This window comes from Vipera berus (genome assembly GCF_964194415.1).
Source record: "Vipera berus genome assembly, chromosome: 7".
NCBI classification, from domain to species: domain Eukaryota; kingdom Metazoa; phylum Chordata; class Lepidosauria; order Squamata; family Viperidae; genus Vipera; species Vipera berus.
In genome coordinates this window covers 10,409,783-10,434,741 of record NC_138209.1, presented here as the reverse complement: position 1 = coordinate 10,434,741, position 24,959 = coordinate 10,409,783, and the positions used below count along the sequence as shown (strand labels likewise).

Sequence of the window (24,959 nt, the reverse complement as noted above, 5' to 3'; positions counted from 1 at the left end):
GGCCGGGGGCAATGGTGGGATTCAAATATGTAAACAACCGGTTCTCTGTGTGGATGCCACTTCCGGAAGTCCATTCTAGGCCTGGGCAACAAAAAATTACCTGAAGTGGTGCGAACTGGCTGAATCCCACCGCTGGCCAGGGGTCCATTCTGCAAGCACATTGGTTATGTTCTTCTTATAAGTATAAGAATTCCCTCCTTAGAGTCTAGTATGAGAGCAAGGGGAAGCATTGAAATGGATGTGTTGAGGAAAAATGTCCAAATTGACCATCGGTTCATTTTGCTCTCAGCTTTCCAATTTATTAATTCCATTAGGGATCGCAAGCCATATGTTTCAGCTCTGGGTTTTTGAACCAGGCTTAGTGGTCTAATTCACAGTAAGCCCAAAACAAACCAGATTGTGATACAGCATTACAGGTAGTCGAGTTGCAGCAGTTCATTTAAGTGACCGTTCAAAGTTACAACAGCCCTGGAAAAATGACTGATGACCATTTTTCACACTTAATGACCATTGCAGCATCCCCATGGTCACATGAACAAAATTCAGACACTTGGCAACTGGCTCACATTTATGACAGATCCCAGGGTCACGTGATCCCCTTTTAAGACCCTCTGACAGAGTAAACAGGGAAACCAGATTTGCTTTACAACAGCGTTACTAACTTAACAACTACAGTTGTGTTAAGTCAGGGCTTTTCAACCTTTTCACCCATTGTACCACTTTTAGGATATGGCAACATCCGAGTATCACCAGTCGCCTAGCAAGGTGTCAAAAACTTGATAACCAAAAAAAAGAAAAAAGTGATGAAGTACAGGTAGTCCTTGACTTAGAACAGTTTGCTTAGTGACTGTTCGAAATTACAATGGCACTGAAAAAAGTGCCACCCCAAAGCACAGCCGAGCAAGACGCCTGCCCGCCCGCCCAGCGGCACCCTTCCTCCTGTCCGAGGTTTTCATTGTTGTGAGCATTTCTGTTGAGGATTGGCAGTGGGGATGGGGTGGGGGGGTGTTTGGTTTCTATTCCCCCCCCCCGCTGGGTGGTTGCAGCAGGTTTTGGTCACTTCACATGACCTGGGACACTGTAACCATCATAAATATGAATCAGTTGCCAAGCATCTGAATGTAAATCACAAGACCCTGGAGATGCTGCAACATTCCAGCTGATCTTGCTGGGCTCAGCAGAAGCACCAGGATCAGCGCCAAGCTCCAGCTGGAGCCTGGCGCTGATCCTGACGCTTCCACTGAGGCCTGAGAGCCCCAAAGAAGCGCTGATCCTGGCGCTTTTGCTGAGCCCTGACAGCCCTGCAACTCCATCCGTCTCTCGCTCAGGCGGTGTTACCACTGGTTCAGCTCATTCCCCTCCCCCACTACCACTTTTCTAGGATGGTCGCATACCACCTGCCAGGTGCCAATGTACCACAGGTGGTACCCATACCACTGGTTGAAAAGCCCTGTGTTAAGCGATTTGCTTAACCACTGCAGCAAGAAAGTTTGTAAAATGAGGCAAAATTTACGTAACTGTCTCACTGAACAGAAGTTTTGGGCTCCACTGTGGCCGTAAGTCAAGGACTACTTGTAATATCTGTATGACTAACCTAAATTACAGAGATTGTGCTTTTCAAAACAAGAGTTGGATAACAAGCTTTTGTATTTATATGGCTACTGGAAAAGAGAACATGTAGGAAAGTTTCTGGAACTAATTCTGTGAGACAGGTGGGACATCCTGAAAATAGAAAATAAATTGAGCACTAGTGAAATAGTTAAGAACCCTGACACATTAAAGCAACAGACTGAAAAGACCTAGACACTTATTTTTATGTATTAGATTTTTATCCTAACTTTATTACTTTATAGGTAATGCAAGGTGAGCACTGCTGGTCGTAAACACTCTTATTCTTCAGAAATCACTGAACGAATAAATGTGGGATGACTGAAGTGGCACCTGAATGCTATCTCACTTAATGTGCACCACAGAATCTGCACAAAGCAGGATTCCACCTTATACCGCAGTGCATTGTGATGCAGGCCCTAAAAGTGTCAGGCTTTGATTCATGTCTGCTGGTGAGATACCTACAACACCTGCATTGCGAGCAACCCCGTTCCTACTCCCTTTACCAGTGTTTTCCAGATTGCAGCTGCCGCTGCCACCATTCAGATATATTGTGATGCAGCATTTGTCACTCTTTAAGATGTGGGGACTTCATCGCCCAGAATTCCCCAGCCAGCATGTCGAGAAGATTGAGAAACCCTGTAGTGAATGTACATCTGTGATGAGGAAATGCTTGCAGACCCATTTTTTATATTAAAAAAAACCAAACCAACACGGCAGTGGTGGGATTCAAATATGTGAACCACCGGTTCTCTGTGTGGATGCCGCTTCCGGAAGGCCATTCTGGGCCTGGGCCACAAAAAATTAGCTACCGGTTCTGCCGAAGTGGTGCGAACCGGCTGAATCCCTCCACTGAAACACAGTCTGTAAAGAATAGGAATTCTCACATCAGGGAGCTGCTAGGAACCTGACAGTTACTTCTTTCGCTTGTTCTTCTGTGCTGTTGATTTCAGATTGTTTACCTATAATAATGTGTTGCACCTGACACTGTCAATTACTGCAGAACAGATAAAATGTTTGTTGTTTTTCCCAGCGGTTACTTAACAACCATCTTTGTCAGGCTGTCAAAAAGAGATGGCACTCCCATCCCAGGACATGGAAAATTGTTCAAAAAAATATATATATATCTCCATGTTTTCAGTGGGTGAAAAATGGAGAAATGAGAAGTGGCAGATGGTTTCAAAAGAGAGCAAACAGTCCAGCTGATAATAGTTTGATGGATTTAGATCAGGTTGTATATCTCAGGCGCAGATTGAGTGGCAACTTGGTATGTTCGATTGTGACATTGTGGGGCAGAGGGGTGGGGGAGAGAAAGACTTGGAACAGGCAATTTTTCATTGAGCGTTGACAGCCCTGCTTTTCCCTCATTTTCTCCTGCCTTGCAGTCTGCGCCTTTTGGTGGTTAGATAAGACAAAAGCATCAGTGGGTCTCAGAGCTTTTGTAATAGAATGCTACCCGAGCTGATCTGGATTGGATTTGTTTCTCTAGAAGGAAGCTGCCAGTTTATTTAGAGATTTATAGTCGGAAGGAAGGATCTGTTCCTTGCAGATAATGAAATAATTAAAATGTCTGCACTGACGCTGCTCCGTGTTAGAAAGCTGATTGCAGTCGTGGAGACTTTTTTTAACTTGTGAGTTTAAATGCCAAAATGGGCAGAGGGCTGGGGTTGCCGCTCCGTATAAAAATAGTCAGAGGCAAGATCTTTTTGTGAGAGTGACTCAGGTCTGTGTGTGTGGTCTAAGGAATTTTGTTTTCCAGTGTCCCCTTGAAACGTGTGGGTGTGCATGTTGGAAATGGGTCTGAATAAGGAGGTTAAAAGTTAAGAATTCTTACTCATCTTGAATTTTTCCCCCATTTCTCCACCAACAGCATGAGCATCTTTCTCTTAAAAAGAGAGCAGCAGTCACTGTGTTTCTTGGATGCCCGTGCAACACTCTCCTTAAATCTGTTGACTTTACAAGTATGATTGCTTGCAAGGCTGAAGCTTTGAGCCGAGAGTTTAGCGCCTAGAGTTCCACCTTCTGTGCAACGTGAGAATTGCTGGCAGATAGCTGAAATAATCCAGCTGCCGAAGAGCCTCTGGTGTGGTTAATTCTTTTTTCCTTCACTCTGTTCCTTCCTTTTGGTCAGGTTCCACTGGAGGAAATTAGCACTGAGATCACAAGAGACTTCGCTGAACATGGAACTCTAGAATAAGAGAATACCGGTAATCCTTGACTTATGACCACAATTGAGTCCAAAATTTCTGTTGCTAAGGGAGACAGTTGTTAAGTGAATTTTGCCTCATTTTACAACCTTTCCCGCCACAGCGGTTAAGTGAATCGCTGCATTCGTTAAGTTAGTAACACGGTTGTTAAGTGAATCTGGCTTCCCTATTGACTTTGCTTGTCAGAAAGTTGCAAAAGGGGAATCACATCGACCCCGGGACACTGCAACCGTCATAAATAAGAGTCAGTTGCCAAGCCTCTGAATTTTGATCACATGACCATGGGGATGCAACTGTTGCAGGTGTGAAAAACGTCCTGCTCCAATGCCTTTCCTTTAGGACTTATTTCTCTTGTGCTTTTCTCTGACATGGGGTCTCTCCCCACCTGCATAAGAACCACGTGCCTGGTCCTGATAGAAGACGAGAGGAATGACTAGCATTGTGCAAGTCATGTGGGATTTGTTTCAATTCAGCTATTAGAAGGTGATAGGATTAGAGTCAAATTGATCCAGTTTAATGGAAGATTCAGCAATGAGCTCTAAAGGGAATATGTCAAAATACTTTCAAGGATTTCATTTTTTATTTTTATTTTTATTTTTTTGCAGAATGGGGTAAAAATTATAGGGATGGCAAACTCCTTAGAGGCCACTAATCCTGCAAAATTTCAGCTGGATTGTTTCAAAGGTTTCACTACAATACATCTTAAAAATATTTCCTTGATTCTATTTTTTTTTAAAGGCGGAATTAATGGGGATGAGAAAAAGACAGTCAGCAGCTTGTACATTGTCCAGGAAGAAATCTATAGAGAAGCTCTCCGACTTAAAAAAAGATACACATTTAAAAATATTTTTAAGAAGTAGGCTCTTAAAAATCTGCCACTCCCATTCTTAACGAGTGATCATTTAATTAGTGATGGGAGCAGTGACATTCTTCACACCTAAAGCCAAGCTAAGAATGACTGTTTTTTGTTTTGTTTTGATTTGAATTAGCATGAATTGCTCATCCTCTGGCTATAGTGTGGGATTTCGTGTGAATCAGACCTCTGATGCAGACCTTTAAAGAGCAAACTTGAGTTTAGCTTTGATTAGCAGCAGCTGCAAACAGTGGAGAAACGGAATCCTATAAAAACAGAATGTGTGGCTTCTTGTGTGAGTTCATTCCCTACAGAGCATTTAATGTGTGCCAGTGTGTTCACAGAAAAAGTGAGAATAAAGGCTATCTTATTATTCAGCTGATATGCCCTATAATCTGTATCCAGTTCTTTGCAAGTGTCCTCGTTAATTTTGAGGGGGAGGCTTAACTTCTGCTTAAATGCACAGGCTGGATTCACACATGGGAAAATATAGCTTGATTTGTTTGGTTTATCATCTTGTATAAACGCAGACAACTTTAGTCAACAGACTAGTTAAACTGTGGGGTCCTTTGTGCTCTTAGAACTTGGTGGTTTTCTTGCAGACGTTTCATCACCAAACTAGGCAACGTCATCAGTGCAACCCTGAGCTACAAATATTATCTTCTATGACAGAGGTCCCCAACTTTTTGGGCACCAGGGACCCGGTTCTGTGGAGAGAGGTTTTTCCGTGGACCGGAGGGTGAGTGGTTTTGTGTGCTGCCTGCATCTTGTGAATGGGGCTTTGCTTGTTTGTGCGGACCGGTTGCTGGCATGCCGCGGCCTGGGACTGGTCCACGGACATGGGGTTGGGGATCCCTGTTCTATGGAGACGAGTTAAAATAAACTGCCGTTTAGGGTCACTGGAGTCCCCAACCGCTTAGAAATCTTTCCGCTTTGGGTTCAAATAAAGGAGCCAAATAAAGTCAACCTCAGGGGTCCGAATAGAGATAATAGGCAGAAAATGCAGATGTGAAGCTTGTGCCTTCACTTCAAGATGGGCTATTGTTTCAAAGGGCTTCCTTGCCAGCTGCTTTGGTCATAAATAATGACTTGGTAAGACACCGGCCTCAGATGCTGCTACGCACCACATGGAGTTAAGGCATGCTTGATTTGGCTTTGGCTATTCTCAGATCCTTTGTGTATGCCTTTCCAATTAATTCAGTCCATAAATCACCTGAGCTTTCCTTTGTAACAAAATAAATAGCTGGCCAATTTTTTTCAGGGCCTTTGGAGGATAATAGTACTGTGTGCAAGTGCCTCTAAGGGGGGGGGGGTTGGCGACTATGACAACTTTACGACCTGTGGACGTCAACTTCCAGAATTCTTGAGCCAAATGAAGCATGGTGCATTTCCTCCTCTGCTTACCCTTCTTCCCACACACACAAGCAAAGGAGCTATCACTCAGCCGAGTTGAATCACATGCAAACTTACTACAGTAATCATTCGTGGTGAATAAATGAGATGCACCATAACCATGGAGGAAACCCTCAGACATTCTATTAACAGCTGGTTTGGGATGAGATGCTTACCAGCTACAGTGTAGACTATTTGGCTTGGATGATAACATGAAGTCACCCATGAGTTGGTTCATACATCCTGTATGGGCCACCATCTTTTAATGGCTTCACTTAACCATTGTTTGCAAGATGTGTGGGTTCTGGTAAGCAAGGACAAGTCACATAAGGGGCGGGGGCAGGTTTGTATGCGTTGCCATGGGGTTAACATGGGTGGGTAGTTCCTAGGGAGCACACGTAGCCATTTCAAAGATGGCTTTTAGCATGTTTAGATCTCTACATGATTGACTTGCGGAGGGTTTTCCTTTGACTTTATACATGGTATTATTTTCACTCTTGGCTGGGTTTGTCTAGGGCACAGGTCTGCAACCCGCGGCTCCGGAGCCACATGCGGCTCCCAGTCCTCTGCCATGTGCAGTCCAAAAAAAAAAGTGGGACTAAAAAAGTTCAACCAATCAATTCAAATATGCAGGGTAGGTGCATATCTCGCCTTGGCTCCACTCTTCAAACCCTGTTCTGCGCATGCGGGCATGTACGCGCATGTGCACACATTTTTTGCGGCTCCCAGTTTTTCCTTTTGTGAGGGAACCGGTTCCGAGTGGCTCTTTCACTGTGTCAGGTTGCTGACCCCTGGTCTAGGGCTTTTTTATTGCGGTTTGTTTTCCCTTTTAATCTCCTGTACATCTGATAGGCAGCTCACATTCTTGGCCAGTCGAAAAGTGCCATAAAGAAGAAGGACTATCCGTGTAAGATTTATAGTGAGAAAGCACGGGCAAAATCTTTCATGAAAGAGACTCCATCCATGTCTATAAACTGATAAATTTCTAAATTGTGGGATCCTTGGTTGCTCTCGAAGCTTGGTTGTTTTCTTGCAAACGTTTCATTACACAACTAGGTAACATCATCAGAGACTTTAAAAAAAAAAAGCCAAGAAGGAAACCAAAAGGCCAGAACATATCCTCTCCAGCAGCCTACACTTAGATAAGCAGGGATTAATACCAGACAAACGATCAAGCCAAAAAAAAAAATACCCTAATCAAAGAGAAAACCACACTTCCACACCAACACAGACAAAAGGCGAGCTACTGTTTATAAACAGGGAGCAAACCCCACACTCCGTTGCACTGATGATGTTACCTGGTTGGGTAATGAAATGTCTCCAAGCAAACAACCTTGCAGAGAGCACCAAGGACCCTACGGTTCAACCCTTGAGCTGCAAATATATTCTCTCTTAATTTCTACATGACCTTCTCCTCCTTTCTCTCTCCCTCTCTTTTTTTTTACTTTTCTTTAAGCATCTTTTCCTTCCAAAGCATTCTCAGCCTGGCTCTTTCCAGCTTCTTTTCTTAAGGCTCCTAGTTTTGCAGCATTACACACACCCACACACACACACACACCCGCGGTTCTCCTTCTTGTTAAGGCACGTGGAAGCCTTTCCTTCAGGGGCCCCTCCTGACCTATTTGTGCTGGGAAGAATCCAATCCCCAGTTGAACAGCTGCTCCCAGGGATGAACGTGACTTTTCGAGATCTTTGCGGGCTGCCCTCCCTCATTTTGATGCAAATCTCCTTTGGCATTTTGAAAAGAGGGATTAGCAGAAAGGAGGGGGGGTCCCCCGGGTGGGAAGGCTTCTCTCAGTGTGCCCTCTATCCCCTAAGCAGCAAGTTTTTGCTTTCTCTTATTGTTTACTGGCTGAATCCTTTACTTGGGGGGGGGTGGCTTTTGAAAGCTTTCGTTGTTCTGACCTGCTGCCAGAAGCAAGCCAGCCTTTTGAATTCCTTTTTGAATTCTTTGTGCACTGGTGTGTTTTCCTTTTTTTGGGGGGGGGGGTTAGGGGGTTAGAATGTCCCTAGGAATCTGGCTAATAACTTAATAGCTTCTCTACTCCTACTGCAAACGCTTTGTACGGCACAGAGTGGACAGATGGAGGCAAAAAGAAAAAAAAGAAAAAGTAGATTTCTCTGTAGGCAGCCCCATTAGCTCTGGCTTTTCAAAATCAGGTGTTTTCCCGGCCTGCCTTTCCTTGCTTTCATTTATGCTCGGAGAAGCTTTCCTTCTCTTTTTACCAAAAGAAAAAGGATGGCATCATGGCTGGGAGGGGGGTGGGGGCATTTGGGCTCTTTCTGGGCACAGGGGTGTGCAGTTTGCCAGCAGCTGGCCTGCACAAATGAGGCTTGCCATTTGGAGATTGTCTCTGGTGAATTGGGGAGGGGCAGCTATGCTAGGGAATATAAGGGGTACATGTGGATCCCTAAATGTGCTTAGAAAGAGGTTAGTTACAACCCAGGCGCGTAAAGCTGAAAAAGCTTGGAAAGGGTCCGGGACAGGTAGTCCTTGACTTATACCCATTGGTTTAGCCACTGTTCGAATGACAAAAGCCCTGAAAAATGGGATTTGTTAACCTGTCCTCATACTTAACGACCATTGCAGCATTGGCAGAGTGATCAGAATTCGGCTACTCGGCAACTGGAGTCTATTTCCAATGGTTTGAGCTTCGATTAAATGCCTATATATGCAGTGGTGGGATTCAGATAGGCGAACAACCGGTTCTCTGTGTGGATGCCGCTTCCAGAAGTCCGTTCTGGGCCTGGGCAACAAAAAAAATTAGCTACCGGTCCTGCCAAAGTGGTGTGAACCGGCTGAATCCCACCACTGTATACATGGCATTTTAACCAATTAGCCTTAAGGCGAGTGAGGAACTTGCAAGTGAAATGTTTTTTAAAAGATCCTCATGGATTGCTGATTCATTCTTTCTGCTGCATGGTTTGTGACAGGGCCATGCTAAGATGAGTGGAAGGTCATGAGTTGTGCAGCCTTTGAGAGTGTGCAAGCTTGCATGTAGATTTGGGGAGAAAATCAGTGATTGGTGGTAAGCTAGCAGGGGAAATGGGAGTTGAAATCTAACTCACCCGGGGGAGAGGGGTTTATCAGATTGGGGAAATCTGGATTAAATAGGACTTGCAACCGGTCTAGGGAAAAATACCCAGATGGACAACGATGCAGCCCACGTGTAGAAGGAACGTCTTAAAGGGAATCGGAAAGGCAGAACTTTTGGGAATGGCAATGAATTTTAGGCTTTATTTAACCAGTTGTTATCATGCCCTCTTTTCCTTTAAAATTATTTGTGACCCTGATTTTGCCAGTTGTACGTGCCTGTAGGAGAAGGAGTGGCAGAGATGGGGGCAGAGTCAAAAGAGGACTCAGCCTGGAATCTCTACATAGCCACAAATGGACAAAATCCAACCCCTCTTGAATTCCGTTGACTCTAATCGAGTACCGAAATAGTGCTAATCCTTAGTTGTGTAAATTCCTGTGCATAGGCCTGAGCATTAAACTTCACACGTGGTCCTGTCTTCAGCATCTGACGGTGCTGGTCTGGTCACGTTGGGCATTAATCTACGACTGTAGCGACTTAACATCAAAATTCAAACTCCAATGTGATCGGAAGTTGAGGACCACCTGTATGGTTGCAAAAACACTCTGTACAGTAGTCATGACCATGTTCTCCCTGGGACAGGGATGTCAGAGGCCCGCAGGCCGGATCCATTATAGCAAAAGCATCATAGCAAAACCGCTCCCACCCCATTGCCGGCAATGGCAAAAAAGTCGCGATACATCACATGACGTTGCAAGTTTGGCACCCCTGCCCTAGGAGTTGACTTAAGAGAATCTACATTTATTAATCAAGTTCTACCCAGGCCATGTCATGTCATTGGTTGTTTTGAACTGCAGTATTTTGTTAGGAACAATAATGTCATTTTTATTTTGGTGAGAGATGGGAGGAAATTTCAAAAATTTATGGATAGAGAATATTTGTTTGTTCTAAGATCCTAATGCAGTACAAGAGCTCTATTATGCTGCCTCTTGAACAAAAATGTGCTAAACCCTCATATTTTATTTACTGCTTACAACAAAGGATTAGCCACAACTGAGTTCTTGTTAATATTGCACATCTTCAGAATATTCCCTTTGCTAAGTGAAGCTTGTAGCTTTAGATACATGAGTTGGTGCTTCTAGAACAGGGATCTTCAAACTCAGCCCTTTTATGACTTGTGGACTTCACACTGGCTGAGGAATTCTGGGAGTTGAAGTCCACAAGTCATAAAAGGGCTGAGTTTGAAGACCCCTGTTTGAAGACCCCTGAAAAATCAACTTGATTTTTCAAACATTGGCATCGTACATGTTCTCGCAGTGGGATACCTGCAACATGACACTATGTAAATACTGTTTTGCACAACTTCTCTCTGAAGCGTGGGCAGGCTGGGGAATTCTGGGAGTTGAGGTCCACCCATCTTAAAGTGGCTGAGGTTGAGAAACACTGCTCTAGAGCAAGTCAAATCAATGTGGCTGTGATTTGATTTGATTTGCAATAGAATTTAATGTACTGCAATGATGTACAAGCTATTTTGATTTTGAAATGCCCTCTTTTAAGTGCAAAACAGCTATTTGGAAGGCAAAACAATTAGTTTTGACCTCTTGGAAGGTGTTTTGAAGAGGGCATTTCAAACATGGAGTGTTTTGCACAGTCCTTTTGAATTGTGATTTGAATTTTGCAAAGCCACATAGTTGACTTTTTTTCAGAATGTAACATAATCCCTCAAAAAGCTTGACCTCTGACCTAAAATCTTAGGTATAACTCAGGCATCATAACTTATGCAATGTGATTTAAGCAAGGAGCAATGGCTCTATTCAAGATTCCTTTGAGACAAAAATAATTAATTCAATGTAACACTAGTCAGTCAAAATGATCATTCCTGGACAAACCTAATGATATAAAAATTTAATATACAGATCATGATCTCAAAGAAATTCGCTTGATGTTTTGTTAGATCTTTAAAAACCAATTGATTTTTATTGTGTTTGACAACTTGATGGCACATAATCAAGCTGAATGACAACACAACCACAATTACAACTGCAACTGGACAGATCTAGATCTGAACTCATAATACAGGTCGTCCTGTACTGCAACTCAGCCCAAAATTTCTGTTGCAAAGCACGACCGTTGTTAAGAGAGTTTTGCCTCATTTAATGACCTTTTTACCACAGTTAAGCAAATCACTGCAGTTATTAAGTTAGTCATGCAATCATTAAACGAGTCTGGCTTCTCCCATTGACTTTGCTTGTCAGAAGTTAGCTGAGAAGGTTTACAAATGGTGATCATATTAGAATTTTAGAATTTAGAATACTTTATTTGGCCATGTGTGATTTAGGCACACAGGGAATTTGTCTCCGGAACGGTGCAATTGCCATAGGTGACCATGGGGATGCTTCAACAGTCATAAATACGAAAACTGATCATAAGTCACTTTTTTCAGTGGTATTGTAACTTTGGTCAATAAACGAATGATTGTAAGTCAAGGACTACCTGTATAGTTTTTTGACCTTATTAGTTTGGGACTACTCATGGCTTTCAGCTGTAAAAGGGGAAGAAGGGCTAAAAGAAGGCAACAAGCAGTGTTGGGATTCAAATAGGTGGACAACCAGTTCTCTGTGTGGATGCTGCTTCCGGAAGGCCATTCTGGGCCTGGGCCACAAAAAATTAGCTACCAGTTCTGCCGAAGTGGTGCATACCGGCTGAATCCCACCACTGACCTTAAGCCATCCGACTGACACTAATGTTTTTTTGTGGCTGTTTTTCTTCAGGAAACTATGCCCCAGACGCCTCCCTTTGCAGCAATGTTTGACAGCAGCGGCTACAGCCGATACCTGTTCCAGTCCAAAGAGGACAGCTGTGAAGGGCTGTATTACCATGACAACAATTTGCTCTCAGGATCTTTGGAAGCCCTCATCCAGCACTTGGTGCCCACTCTGGATTACTACCCAGATGTAAGTCTTCTCCATTTGCAAATTAAATCCGCTCACCCTGCTGTGTCAAAAGCGGAAGGCATGGCAAGGAGCCATAAGACGTACGTTATGGAGAACGATTAGAGAGCACTTGCCAGCTCCACTTTTAGGCTGTCTTTTCTTTTCTTTTTTTTAATTTCCATAATGTATTTTATCAGTTTTATCAAATTATAAAATGCAGAAGTACAAAGAAAAATTAAAATAAGGGGGGGGGAACCAGGGAGGAAAAGGGGGAAGAGAGAAAAGCTTAGGGTGAGGTGTCCGGAAGATGCTTTTTCAAAAGGCAACTGGACTTTGTTTTTCCTTGAAGACGTTTCGCTTCTCATCCAAGAAACTTCTTCAGAACTGTCAGACGTTTTGTCCAGAACTAAAGAAGCTTCTTGGACGAGAAGGGAAAAATGTCTTCAAGGAACGACAAAGAAAATCCAGTTGCCTTTTGAAAATGCACCTTTGGGGCAACCGGGACCCAGATGACTGAGAATCTCCATAGACCTGTAGGGTAAGGTGGAAAAGTAAAAGAAAAAGCATTGACTTCCAACGTCTTTAGTGCAGTAGAATAAGGTAGTAACATAAACCTCAACCTCTTACTTGTATATGACAATACATACTAGCCACTTCTATAACAACAAACCTATCTATTCGGCAAAACTCAAAATCGAAAGTTTCATTTTCCCCCCCACCTCAGGCTGTATTTCTTGACATAGCTACTTGGAGCATCTCTAAAAATGAGCCAGACTACCATGACGTTGTAACTTCATCTCTTCCCCTCCCCACTCCTTTTTGCTTACACCTTGAGTTTTCCAGCCAGGCAAAAACCTATCCCTGGCTCTCGAGAAAAGATCACAAAAGCTTTGTCGTGTCTGGATTGCATCTCTCTTTTTTCTCCACGTCACTTGGCCGACGGCTATTTCTGTCAGGGCTGCTATGTGCACTACAGACATCGATGTTTGGCATTGAAGATGAAGCCAGCTGCCGATGGTCTCTTTGATTTTTTCCTTGGACAGCTCAGAAGCAGCTGTGTGTCTTTGCAAAGAAGTATTTTCCCTTTGTGCCCCTCAAGGAGGAAACTATCTTAGGGGCTGGGCAAATGACAAGGACAAGCAGGCTGCGCTTCTTGTCCTGATCAAGAAAATAATTTTTCCTGATCCAAACTGGGATGCAGAATCAATGTCTCATTCTCCTGGTTGATTCTCCTTCCACCTCACTTCTGTACTAAAGTTGCTGTCAAGCTTAGCTGGAGTCCCTAGCGATGTACAGGTACACATGCATTTTTCTTGGCAAAATACACAAATGGCTGCTTTCTTTTTTTTACTTCCCAGTCTTAATATGCAGCCATGATTACGAGGTCCCCCACCTACATAATAAGCAGAGGTGGCCCCGCTTAGCTTTTACATTCAACCAAAGTCAGCTACGTAAAGTTACGTAGCTGAGGTGATCCTATTATCTAATGACACCATTGCATGGAAATTGTGCTATGATTGTCCCATGCGATACAGGTAATCCTTGACTTATGACCACAATTGAGTCCAAAATGTATGTTGCTAAGTGAGACGGTTGTTAAGTGAATGTTGCCTCATTTTACAGCCTTTCTTCCCACAATTGTTAAGTGAATCACTGCAGTTGTTAAGTTACTAACACCGTTGTTAAGTGAATCTGGCTTCCCCATTGATTTTGTTTATCAGAAAGTCTCAAAAGGTGATCACATGATCCCCGGACACTGAAACATTTCATAAATATGAGTCAGATGCCAAGTGTCTAAATTTTGATCATGTGACCATGATTATGTGTGCACTTTTTCAGTGCCATTGAACTTTAAACAATCACTAAACAAACTGTTGTAAGTCAAGGACTATCTATACCAGGGTAGGCAACCTTGGCTCTTTTATGACTTGTAGACTTCAACTCCCAGAATTCCAGGGACAGCATGGCTCAGCACGGAAACCTCTCCATTTGTCCTCAGCATGGCTGGCTTAGGAATTCTGGGAGCTGAAGTCCACAAGTCATAAAAGAGCCAAGGTTGCCTACCCCTGACCTATATTATGGGAAGATCCTATACCCTTCGTGCAGTTGCTTTTTGATGTCTATCATGTTGATAGAATATTTTTGCTGTACTATTAGTGTTAGGAATGATTATTTCAAAAACCAGCAGGTAAGAAGACAAGTTGGTTTTTTAAAAGACTCTCACATGGAGGGTCATAAGTTGGGCAATAATTATATATACATCTTTAAATGCTTCTAATGCTATGCTTATTTATTGAGATACTCTGGACAGATCAATATAAATGCAGCTTTATAATTTGTGTCACATTTTTCCAACGCAAAGTCTCCCTCACCAGGCTAGTTTTAAGTTTCTGAAGAATTGGAGACAGGATACATCTTCTCATTTTGTGTGATGGCTTCAAAGTACAACAAAATTTCTATCTATTTTTCTAATTTCAATGCAGGCTTGGTATTATTCCATTTGAGTACTTTCCTTTCATCCAGTTCATGTCAAAACCATCTCCTGTTATCAGAATTGCTTCGTGTTTTGAGAAACAATTTTTGTTGTGTCTTCTGAGAAATCTTTATTTCATATGCTTCAAAAACTGAAATCTTCCAGAGCAAATTCTTCTGCCTGTTTGGTCTGCTTTGGGTGGAATCAATGCACTCCCATCTGTCATGTCTTTCTTACACAGACACACAAAATTACTAAAAAGTAAAACAGGTGACAGTGTGGTAATTACCCTCTTCCCCACAACACAGCCATTTCCTTGTCCTAAAAATTTGGGTGATGCTAGGAAATTCTTTGCAAACTGTTTCTAAGTTAAAAAAATCTGTAGCTTGGTGCTCTCTGAGCTTGCTTGTTTTCTTGCAGATGTTTCATTACCCCAACTAGGTAACATCCTCAGTAGCTTGAATTCTTCAAAAGGAGTAGCTTTCCAAGTTTTCATTAGTCTACATCAGGGGTAGGCAACCTTGGCTCTTTTATGACTCCTGGACTTCAACTCCCAGAATTCCTGAGCCAGCATGGCTCAGCTTGGAAACCTCTCCCTTTCCCCTCAGCATGGCTGGCTCAGGAATTCTGGGAGATGAAGTCCACCAGTCATAAAGCGGCCTAGGCCTAGGTCAGGGGTAGGCAACCTTGGCTCTTTTATGACTCCTGGACTTCAATTCCCAGAATTCCTGAGCCAGCATGGCTCAGCTTGGAAACCTCTCCCTTTCCCCTCAGCATGGCTTGCTCAGGAATTCTGGGAGTTGAAGTCCACGAGTCCTAAAAGAGCCAAGGTTGCCTACCCCTGGTCTACACTGTGCATTAATCTTAATGACATCAATGATATATGAGTTGTCTATATGCAACTTGGGCCTCTTTCGCAGTTTAGCACAAGCCTGTTCCTCTCCCCACAAATCATTTGGCACACCAAAAAGGGCTTGAAAGAGGACAATTTTTCCCCCCTCTATGCTATGCTAGAATAAGGATAAGATGCCAGGTTCCCTGCTGTATATCTTCTCCAAACTTCTATAAGGAAATATATACCATAGGGTACAGGTAATCCTTGACTTACGACCATAATGGACCCTGGATTCAGATATAATACAAAACTATGCAAGTATGTAAAAGTTAAGAATCTCTTGTGATTTGGGCCATTTCTTTAATTATATCTTTGGAGGTTGCAGGTGCCATACTTCAGAAGACCCAACAGATGCGAATACTTATTGCTGACTCATGCTTTGTGTACTAGCCAGCTGCAGTACTTACTCACAGCCTGGTATCAATCACAAATAGATACTCATCTCTAATTTGTCTTAGATCTCAACAGCAGGTCCTAAGGAACGTGCTGGATGATGGGTTGATTCCGCCTTAGGTTTCCTTAAGGTGGAAATGATGTGCTTGACTCCACTGATGTTAATTACTCAAATAAGTTGCACAATATCTGTTGCCCCACGAAGCTGATTCACTCTCACATATGGAAGCATAGAATAAAGTGAATAACACCCTTCTGGATAACTCATGTGGGATTGGTTAAACTCTGGAAGCCTGGTGGAATTTTCCATCTTGTGACTGACTGGTTGATGACCTTAAAGCAACAGAAATTCCCTGTTGGAAAATTGCAAGCAGGTTTGCCGTCCCCTTCATAATAAAATGAAGCTCCTTACAGATTTATTGAATGTAGAATTTGTCTGCCATGTTGGCTTCAGGCATTCTGGGAGTTGAAGTCCACGGGTCATAAAGAGGCCATAGTTGTCCTCCCCTGGCTTAGCCAGAATCAGTGCCAAAACTGTCCACCCAACTCTCTCTATAAGGATTGACACATACAGCTGAGTAACTGCCCCATGTTGCCTTATTCAACCAGGATGTGATATATTCTAAGCAGGTTTTGCATAGAGTAGCATTTGCTGCAATGGAACTTTAACACCTTTGCAGCATGGTATATGAACAAATAGGCGGTGAACTTTTTTTTTCTCTTTCTCTCATTTACAGAGAACATACATCTTTACTTTTCTGCTGAGCTCTCGGCTTTTTGTGCACCCTTATGAATTAATGGCAAAAGTCTGCCATCTTTGCACCGAGCAGCAGAGGCGAGTGGATTCTGCAGCTGATCAAGTAAGTGGCCCACTAAGTCTTTGGATTTGAGGCCTGTGCCAGGAGAAAGACAGGCAAGGAGAGAATCTGAATTCTAAATACATTGGAAACTAACTGTTTATGATGCTGGCTAGTTAAATTTATAAGATTTCCCTCTTTTTTCCCCCCAGGAAGTTCACTCTTGTGAATCTAGTTCTTTTTTAAAAAAATATTTCTCAGAACAGACTTACAATATGTACTCACTGAGATCCAGTGAGGATCATGCCTGTGTGAGTTTGTAGTAGAGAGATGCAAAATCAAGCGTTCTAGAGAGAAAATGGCCAAATGCATTCTGGGTGAAAAATGGACCCTTTCAAAGAAAAGTGGAATGGTCTGTCTCTAGAATGGGGATTTTGAACCTAATTAAACTGAAGCTGGCTGTTTTCGGATCTGGTGGAGCATATAGGTAGTCCTTGACTTATGACCACAATTTGGACTTCCATTGCTAAACAAGGCAGCTCAATGAGTCACATCTGATTTTACAACCTATTTGTGACACGGTTGTTAAGTGAATCATTCTTTTAAGCTGTTAAATGAATCCGGCAGTTGTTAAATGAATCTGCCTTCCCCTCTTGACTTTGCATTGACTTTATGACAGTCACAAATGCGTGGACCAGTTTTAAGTCACTTTTGTTTTAGTGCCATTGTAACTTTTAACAGTCACTATGCAATCAATTATAAGTTGAGGACTACTAGTAGTTATCACCTCCAGTAGTGTGTGTGGTCCACTTTAAGAAAGACACAGACAAAACTGGAAAGGGTTTGAGAAAGAGAAAACAGACATTTAGATTCCTGGAAGACTGATTGGGGAAATTAGGAATATTTTACCACAGCAAAAGATGACCCATTGGATATAGGATAATTCTCTTCAAATACCCAAAGAATATTTGGGGAGACCCAAAGAATGTCACATAGGAGAGGGCCAAGATTTGCTTCTACTGTATATATTTCCCAAATGCAGGACACAGAATAATAGGTTTATTTATTTTAAAAGTAAGGCTCATTCCAATGTAATGTCAGGGGCGAAAATCTTGATGGTAAGAATTCAGTAGGGAAAGCAGGTATGGATTGAGGTCTTTTTCCCTTGAAATGTATTTATTTATTTGTAAAATGTATCGGCTGCCCATCTTACCTCAGGGTAACATTTACCTCAGGGTAAATGTTCATGCAGAGGTTGGGAAACCATTTGCTGGGGGTGGAAGTTAATTTGGATTTTTTTTTACTAAATAGAAGGACAGAATCAGTAACCTCTTTCAGTTCTTCGATTTGCCCATCTTCCTTAACACTGTCATGTCACCTATCTTGGAATGCGGTAAAGAAAAACTATATTCTGCCCAACTTTCAAGGAGATTTCCCCAGTCAGCTTTGTAATCGCTTTTCTCTTTCACTTCACCTTTCTCTCCAGATCCGGTTAAGGAAAATTGCCCCCAAAGTCCTACAACTCTTGACCGAGTGGACGGAGACATTTCCGTACGATTTCCGGGATGAGCGCATGATGAGAAATCTAAAAGAATTGGCCCACCGAATAACCAGTACAGATGAGGTGAGTTGCCAATAAAAGAAAATAATATGCAGAATGTTTATATATGTGGAATATAGGGTAACATGGAATGTAGTGGTTATATATGTGGAATGGAATATACAGGTAGTCCTCGACTTACAGTCCCAATTGAGCACAAAATTTCTGTTGCTAAGCAAGACAGCTGTTAAGTGTGTTTGCTCCATTTTACGACCTTACTTGCTGCAGTTGTGAAGTGACTCACTGCAGTTGTTAAGTTAGTAACCCGGTTGTTAAGTGAATCTGGCTTCCCCACTGACTTTGTTTGTCAGAAGGTTGCCAAAGGAGATCACCTGATCCTATAAATATGAGTCAGAGGCCACGCCTCTGAATTTTTGATCATGTGACCAAAAATGGGGGATACTGCAATTGTCGTAAATATGAAAACGGTCATAAGTCACTTTTTTCAGTGTTGTAACTGTGAATGGTCACTAAATGAATGGTTGTAAGTTGAGGACAACCTGCATGAAAAATGATTAATTCGGCTGTATTTGCAGAATACGTATAGAAGTAGAATGTCAAGGGTCTTCAGTTGCAACCTCTGTACAAATGGAAATGACCACATGAAAGAGCAGGAAAGCGGTTACATTTCAGACTTGATAAGTTGCAATAAAAGGTAGATTGGTATATTCAGGGAATGCAAAATCCAGTTCAGCCATTTTATAATTAGTGATAGTTCATAGAAATTTGCAGGTCATTGCAAATTTGCATGAGTCCCCAAGGAGGAAACATGGATGTTTCCTTTGGATCTATCTGTCACTCTCATTTATTCAAAACAATTTTGGATAATGTTTGGTGTTCTGATTTTGGTAAAGTCTCTCTGAGCTTTGTCAGAGGGGATATAATATAAGCAGTTACATCAGAGAGAACTCATTCCATCTCACATCCATTCTGGGGATGGTAAATTAGATTTAGCTAGCTTTCCTTTTCTCAACTTGTTTCTTTAACTCCTTTACTCTTGCATAAGGCTGCTTACCCCAAAACATAGTAGCATGAGAAATATGTGTCTATGCACAGTTTTCTGCATAGAGAAGGCAGTGGGGTTCCCTGATTTGAATCGATAAATTGCATAGAGATAATATGGAATCTCAGGATATTCCCACATGGATGTGTGAATTCATCCTCATTGGATATGCTTCATGGCCCCCATGAAGGGACATTCTTTTCCACGGAGGCCCCCACCTTGGTTGATTAGCCTTCCTCTAGAACAGGGGTGTCCAACCATGGCAATTCCCCATGTCTGCTTGGGGAATTTTGGGAGTTGAAGTCCACAACAAGCCTTAGAAGTTGCCAAGGTTGGACACTCCAGGTCTAGAAATTCACTTATTACTGTCCTTGGCATTGTTCTATAAGGCTGACCTTTGGCAACTAAGATGATGGTAATTGTGTGGTTACTCATAATTTTTCTATTTTTCATTCTTTGCCGCTATTCTGAGCATGTTCAGTCATTGTGTAACTCTTTTATTGCTCTGAATTTGATACTTGAGGTTGTTTCAATTGTTAGAAACCACATTGAGTCATTGTCTGCTTGTGATGTTATACAAACAAGACAGATTAATAGATAACTGTTGTTGAGGAATGCAGAACTATCCTGAGAAATACTGGAGGCAAGAGCAGCTGGAATATTTCATAATCACAAGGAAAATGCCCACACGCTACTCTGAGCTAGGAAAATACATGAGTACTTTTTAAAGGATGAGTTTTTGTTGTTGTTAGTTGCGAAGTCGTGTCCGACCCATCGCGACCCTATGGACAACGTTCCTCCAGGCCTTCCTGTCCTCTACCATCTTCTGGAGTCCATTTAAGCTCACGCCTACTGCTTCAGTGACTCCATCCAGCCACCTCATTCTCTGTCATCCCCTTCTTCTATTGCCCTCGATCTTTCCCAGCATTAGGCTCTTCTCCAGTGAGTCCTTCCTTCTCATTAGGTGGCCAAAGGATTTGAGTTTTAGCTTCAGGATCTGGCCTTCTGAAGAGCAGTCAGGGTTGATCTCCTCTAGGACTGACCGGTTTGATCGCCTTGCAGTCCAAGGGACTCACAGGAGTCTTCTCCAGCACCATAGTTCAAAGAAAGGATGAGTTAAAGGAAGCTTTTCCCAGTGGTAGTATCGTCCAGATATATTGGGCTTTAATATTATTTTGTATAAATAACTCAAGGTAGTGAACATACATAACACCTTTTTTTCTTCCTGTTTTGCCCACAACAACAACCCTGTGAGGTGTGTTGGGTTGAGAGAGAGAGAGGGCGACTGTCCCAAGGCACTTAATCTGCTTTCATGCCTAGAACTCACAGTCTCCTGGTGATTGGTCCAAAGTCACCCAGCTGGCCTTCATGGCTAAGGTGGGACTAGAATTCACAGCCTCCTGATGATTGGCCAACTGATCATATCAGCTTTTTCCACCCAATATCCTAAAACTCCACTATATAACATCTCATAAGTTCATCAACCTTTACACAGGTCTCATTTCAGATCTCTAAGGTCTTATGCATGAGTTGAGGAAGATGGTCCATTGCATTAAATGGGGCTGTAACAATGACATCAGAAGTTAGACGTGTAGTTGACCAGACAAATATTGTACAAAGGAAATATGAAGGTCTTTTTTCTGTCTTTCCAGCCTCACATTATCATGTTAGGGGGAATGCAAACTCAGAAAAGCTTGCTGCTCGAAGGATTTAAGGAGGACACAAGAGAATTTGTCATATTAAATCAGTTTTTCATCCATAAGTGACAGATGTAGACAGATGCATGCTCAGTGAATATGTTGTAGAACTGTGTAGTGGCAGTTGTTGTAATAAATGTTGGACCTTAAGGCAATGTTTCTCAACCTTTGCAACTTTTAAGATGTGTGGACTTCAATTCCCAGAATTCCCCAGCCAGCATAGTGGGGGAGTTGAAGTTCACACATTTTAAAAGTTGCCAAGATTGAAAAACACCATCTTGAGGTTTGCACTTGGTTGGCTTTGAACCTAGGAATTGTCTTTCAGTTACAGTTATGAAACTGTTAGAAGGATTTTTATTGTTTATTTCAACTTTCAAGTCACCTTGAGAGGGTTGTTTTGTCCGTGGACAATCCACATGCAATTTTAAATAAGTGCTTCTGTTTTTGCATACTGAAAATGAGATTTGAAAAAAGAAATGGAAAAGTCAATATTGTAATACAATTCAGAGTGCCGTAAATTATTTGTGATGTTGGCCAGCAGTTTCTTTGTAAAAGTAAATTGTGACCTTTTGTGTGCATCGCACTGCATTGCGGATCAGGACAAGGAGTGTTGGGCTTCCATGAATATAACTTCCATCAAGGCCACCTTCATAGATTTATGCTTTCCATTTTTAAAATCCAGGAACTGGCAATTGATTCATATTTATGACGGTCACAGTGTCATGTGAAGTGACCAAAACTTGCTGCAACCACCCAGCAGAGGGGGGGGAATAAAAACCAAACACCCTCCACCCCACCCCCGCTGCCAATCCTCAACAGAAATGCCCACAACAATGAAAACCTCGAACAGGAGGAAGAGCGCTGCCGGGCGGGGATGCAGGTGTCTTGCTCGGCTGTGGCTTGGGGGGGCATTTTTTTTTGTGCCATTGTAACTTTGAACAGTCTCTAAGCGAACTATTGTAACTTGAGGACTACCTGTACTTCATCACTTTTTTCCTTTTTTTTTTTTTTGGTCATCACGTTTTTGACACCTTGCTAGGCGACTAGTGGTACTCGGATGTTGCCATATCCTAAAAGTGGTACGATGGGTGAAAAGGTTGAAAAGCCCTGGTCTAAATAACAAAGCTATTGCCAGTGTGATTTGATTCTGATCCCTTAAGAGAAGGTAACATTTCTGTCCACTCGAACAGACAAAATTTGGTACATCAAGAACCACACTTTGGAATGGCGAAAGAAGAAGTCAGTGTAATGCAAGATCTTAAAGTGAAACAACATAGGCGGGTTTAAGTTCTCCATATTGTATTGTTCCATGTTGTCCCTGGTTTAGTAGGCCAGGAAGAGAGCAAAACCAGGGTTGGACCTTGAACTTCTTTTTGATTGTTGTTGTAGTTGTTGTTCAGTTGCTAAGTCATGTCTGACCCTTCACAACTCCATGGACCATAGCACACCAGGCCCTCCACGGTCTCCCAGGGTTTTCCCCAACTCATGTTCATTGCATCGATGACACTATCTAACCATCTCATCCTCTGCCGTCCCCTTCTTTTTCCTTCCATCTTTCCCAACATCAGGGCCTTTTCTATATTTGGTGGTCAAAGCATTTGAAATTCAGCTTCAGAATCTGTCCTTCCAATGAACAGTCAGGGTTGATTTCCTAGGATGGACTGATTTGATCTTGACTCCAACACCACAATTTGAAAGCATCAATTTGCCGATGTTCAGCCTTCCTTACGGTCTTAACTTTCATACCAGAATGTTTCATACCAGAATGAAATGGAAAGGCACAGGTGCCCATGTATTTAGTTTTGCCTTCCCTCATTACTCTTGAGTATCAACCATAACCAGTCGTACCAACAGAATATTTGTAGCTCAGAATTGAACTGTGGCTTCCTTGGTGCACTCTGAGGTTGGTGGTTTTCTTACAGACGTTTCATTACCCAACTAGGTAACATCGTCAGTGCTAGCAAATGTATGAATGAAACATAAAGTTAAATAATAAATAAATAATGTTGGAAGGGACCTTGGAGGTCATCTAGTCCAACCCCCTGCTCAGGCAGGAAACCCTCTACCATTTCAGACAAATGGCTGTCCAGTCTCTTCTTAAAAACTTCCAGTGTTGGAGCATTCACTGCTTCTGGAGGCAGGTTGTTCCACTGGTTAATTGTTCTAACTGTCAGGAAGTTTCTCCTTAGTTCTAGGTTGCTTCTCTCCTTGACTAGTTTCCATCCGTTGCTTCTTGTCCTGCTTTCAGGTGCTTTGGAGAATAGCTTGACTCTCTCTTCTTTGGGGCAGCCCCTGAGATACTGGAACGCTGCTATCATGTCCCCCCTCGTCCTTCTCATTAAACTACACATACCCAATTCCAGCAGCCGTTCCTTATATGTTTTAGCCTGCAGTCCCCTCATCATTTTTGTTGCTCTTCTCTGTACTCTTTCTAGAGTCTCAACATCTTTTTTACATCGTGGTGACCAAAACTGGATGCAGTATTCCAGGTGTGGCCTTACCAAGGCATTGTAAAGTGGTATTAGTACTTCCTTAGGGACGCGGTGGCTCAGTGGGTTAGGACGCTGAGCTTGTCGATCAGAAGGTCGGCAGTTTGGCAGGTCGAATCCCGAGTGCCGCATAACAGAGCGAGCGCCTGTTACTCGTCCCAGCTTCTGCCAACCTAGCAGTTCGAAAGCACGTAAAAATGCAAGTAGAAAAACAGGGACCACTACGATGGGAAGGTAACAGCGTTCCGTGCACCTTTGGCGTCTAGTTATGCCGGCCACATGACCACGGAGACGTCCTCGGACAAGCGCTGGCTCTTCGGCTTTGAAACGGAGATGAGCACCGGCCCCTAGAGTTGGAAACGACTAGCACGCATGTGCGGGGGAACCTTTGCCTTTTTACCTTTATTAGTACTTCACGTGATCTTGATCTTGATCATCTTCAAGAAAAGAGCCACGCTCAAATTCCCCCTCCCCCCCCAAAAAATAACCAGTTGTCATACACACTTGGCATTAACAGAGAATTGCGACAGAATGTATTTGGATGTATTTTTTAGTTTGGGAAGTTTAAAAAAAACAACAGCAAAGCCGGTTGTTCTGACTATCCGGGTATATATTTTTTATTGTTTTTGCCATAATGATTAAAAATAGCTATAGTGCCAGCCTCTAATGTCCTTTTCAGTTGGATCTGTCCCTCTAGGGCATGAGAGATGGAATGCGACCAGGGGAAGAAGAAGCAGGGGGAGTGAAAGAAATAAAAGTAAATAAATTGCCCTCACCCATAGTATCCTTTCCCCCCCTAGAAATTCAGATATGATGTACATTTGTTCTTTGCCTTTAGGCACCCTGCGTGTATGCCTAGCGTGAAAGACATCTCTCGTTACAGTTCTTCAATCCATCAAGGTCCTTACAAGGTCCTTTACTGGTCTTTTGTTGTCTTTTCACATTTAATCAGAAGTTTAAATTCCATTTTTTTTTAAAAAAAAATGTGAGTTTTGATTTAAGAATAAAAATCTAAAAGGACTTGACATATACACCCGTTCCCTCGCGCGTGCGCGCACACACACAGCCTGGATGTAAATTAGAAGTTATCCTACAGATCAAAAGTCGCTTTTGTGGTTTCTTGTTAAAGTTACGTCGTAGCCTCAAAAATGCTGGCAAGTCAGCTTTGTGTTGGAAACTCGGCTTGCGCAAACGATTTGGTCACATAGCCGCAAGCTAAGTCTGTTGAAGGAAGAGGTTAAGCCAGAAAAAGAAAGAAAATTAAAGGTGTGGTTTTTACTGGAAGAGTCTATGGTGGACAACTTAAATTGGCACGCGTTTTGTTGTTGTTGTTTTTTCTGTCGCTGCAGTTTCTACCCCCACTTTTTCTTCTCTTTTCTTTTTACAAATCATGTTTTTCATAGTTGTGCAGGTGAGCCAGAAGCAAATTTAATCCTGGATTTCCATTTTAGCTCCCTTTGTACCTGCCTAATTCTTGGCTTCCATTTTTTTAAAAAAAAAATTATATTCATTAAAAACCTCTACATGCATGAGCTTGTGTTCTGCATAGGAAGAAGTGAGCTTCAGAGCATAATACAGGCATTC

The 24,959-nt window shown here is 42.5% G+C and overlaps 1 protein-coding gene across 1 annotated transcript in view; it reads left to right on the top strand.

Annotated features, from left to right (window-relative positions):
* RASGEF1B (RasGEF domain family member 1B) overlaps window positions 1–24,959 on the top strand; it is a 49,448-nt gene that overhangs the window by 5,785 nt on the left and 18,704 nt on the right. The window contains exons 2-4 of the mRNA XM_081332274.1: window positions 11,867–12,049; window positions 16,527–16,649; window positions 18,073–18,210. Coding sequence (XP_081188400.1) covers window positions 11,873–12,049; window positions 16,527–16,649; window positions 18,073–18,210 — 438 coding nt within the window. The 5' untranslated portion in view covers window positions 11,867–11,872. The remainder of the gene's footprint in view (window positions 1–11,866; window positions 12,050–16,526; window positions 16,650–18,072; window positions 18,211–24,959) is intronic.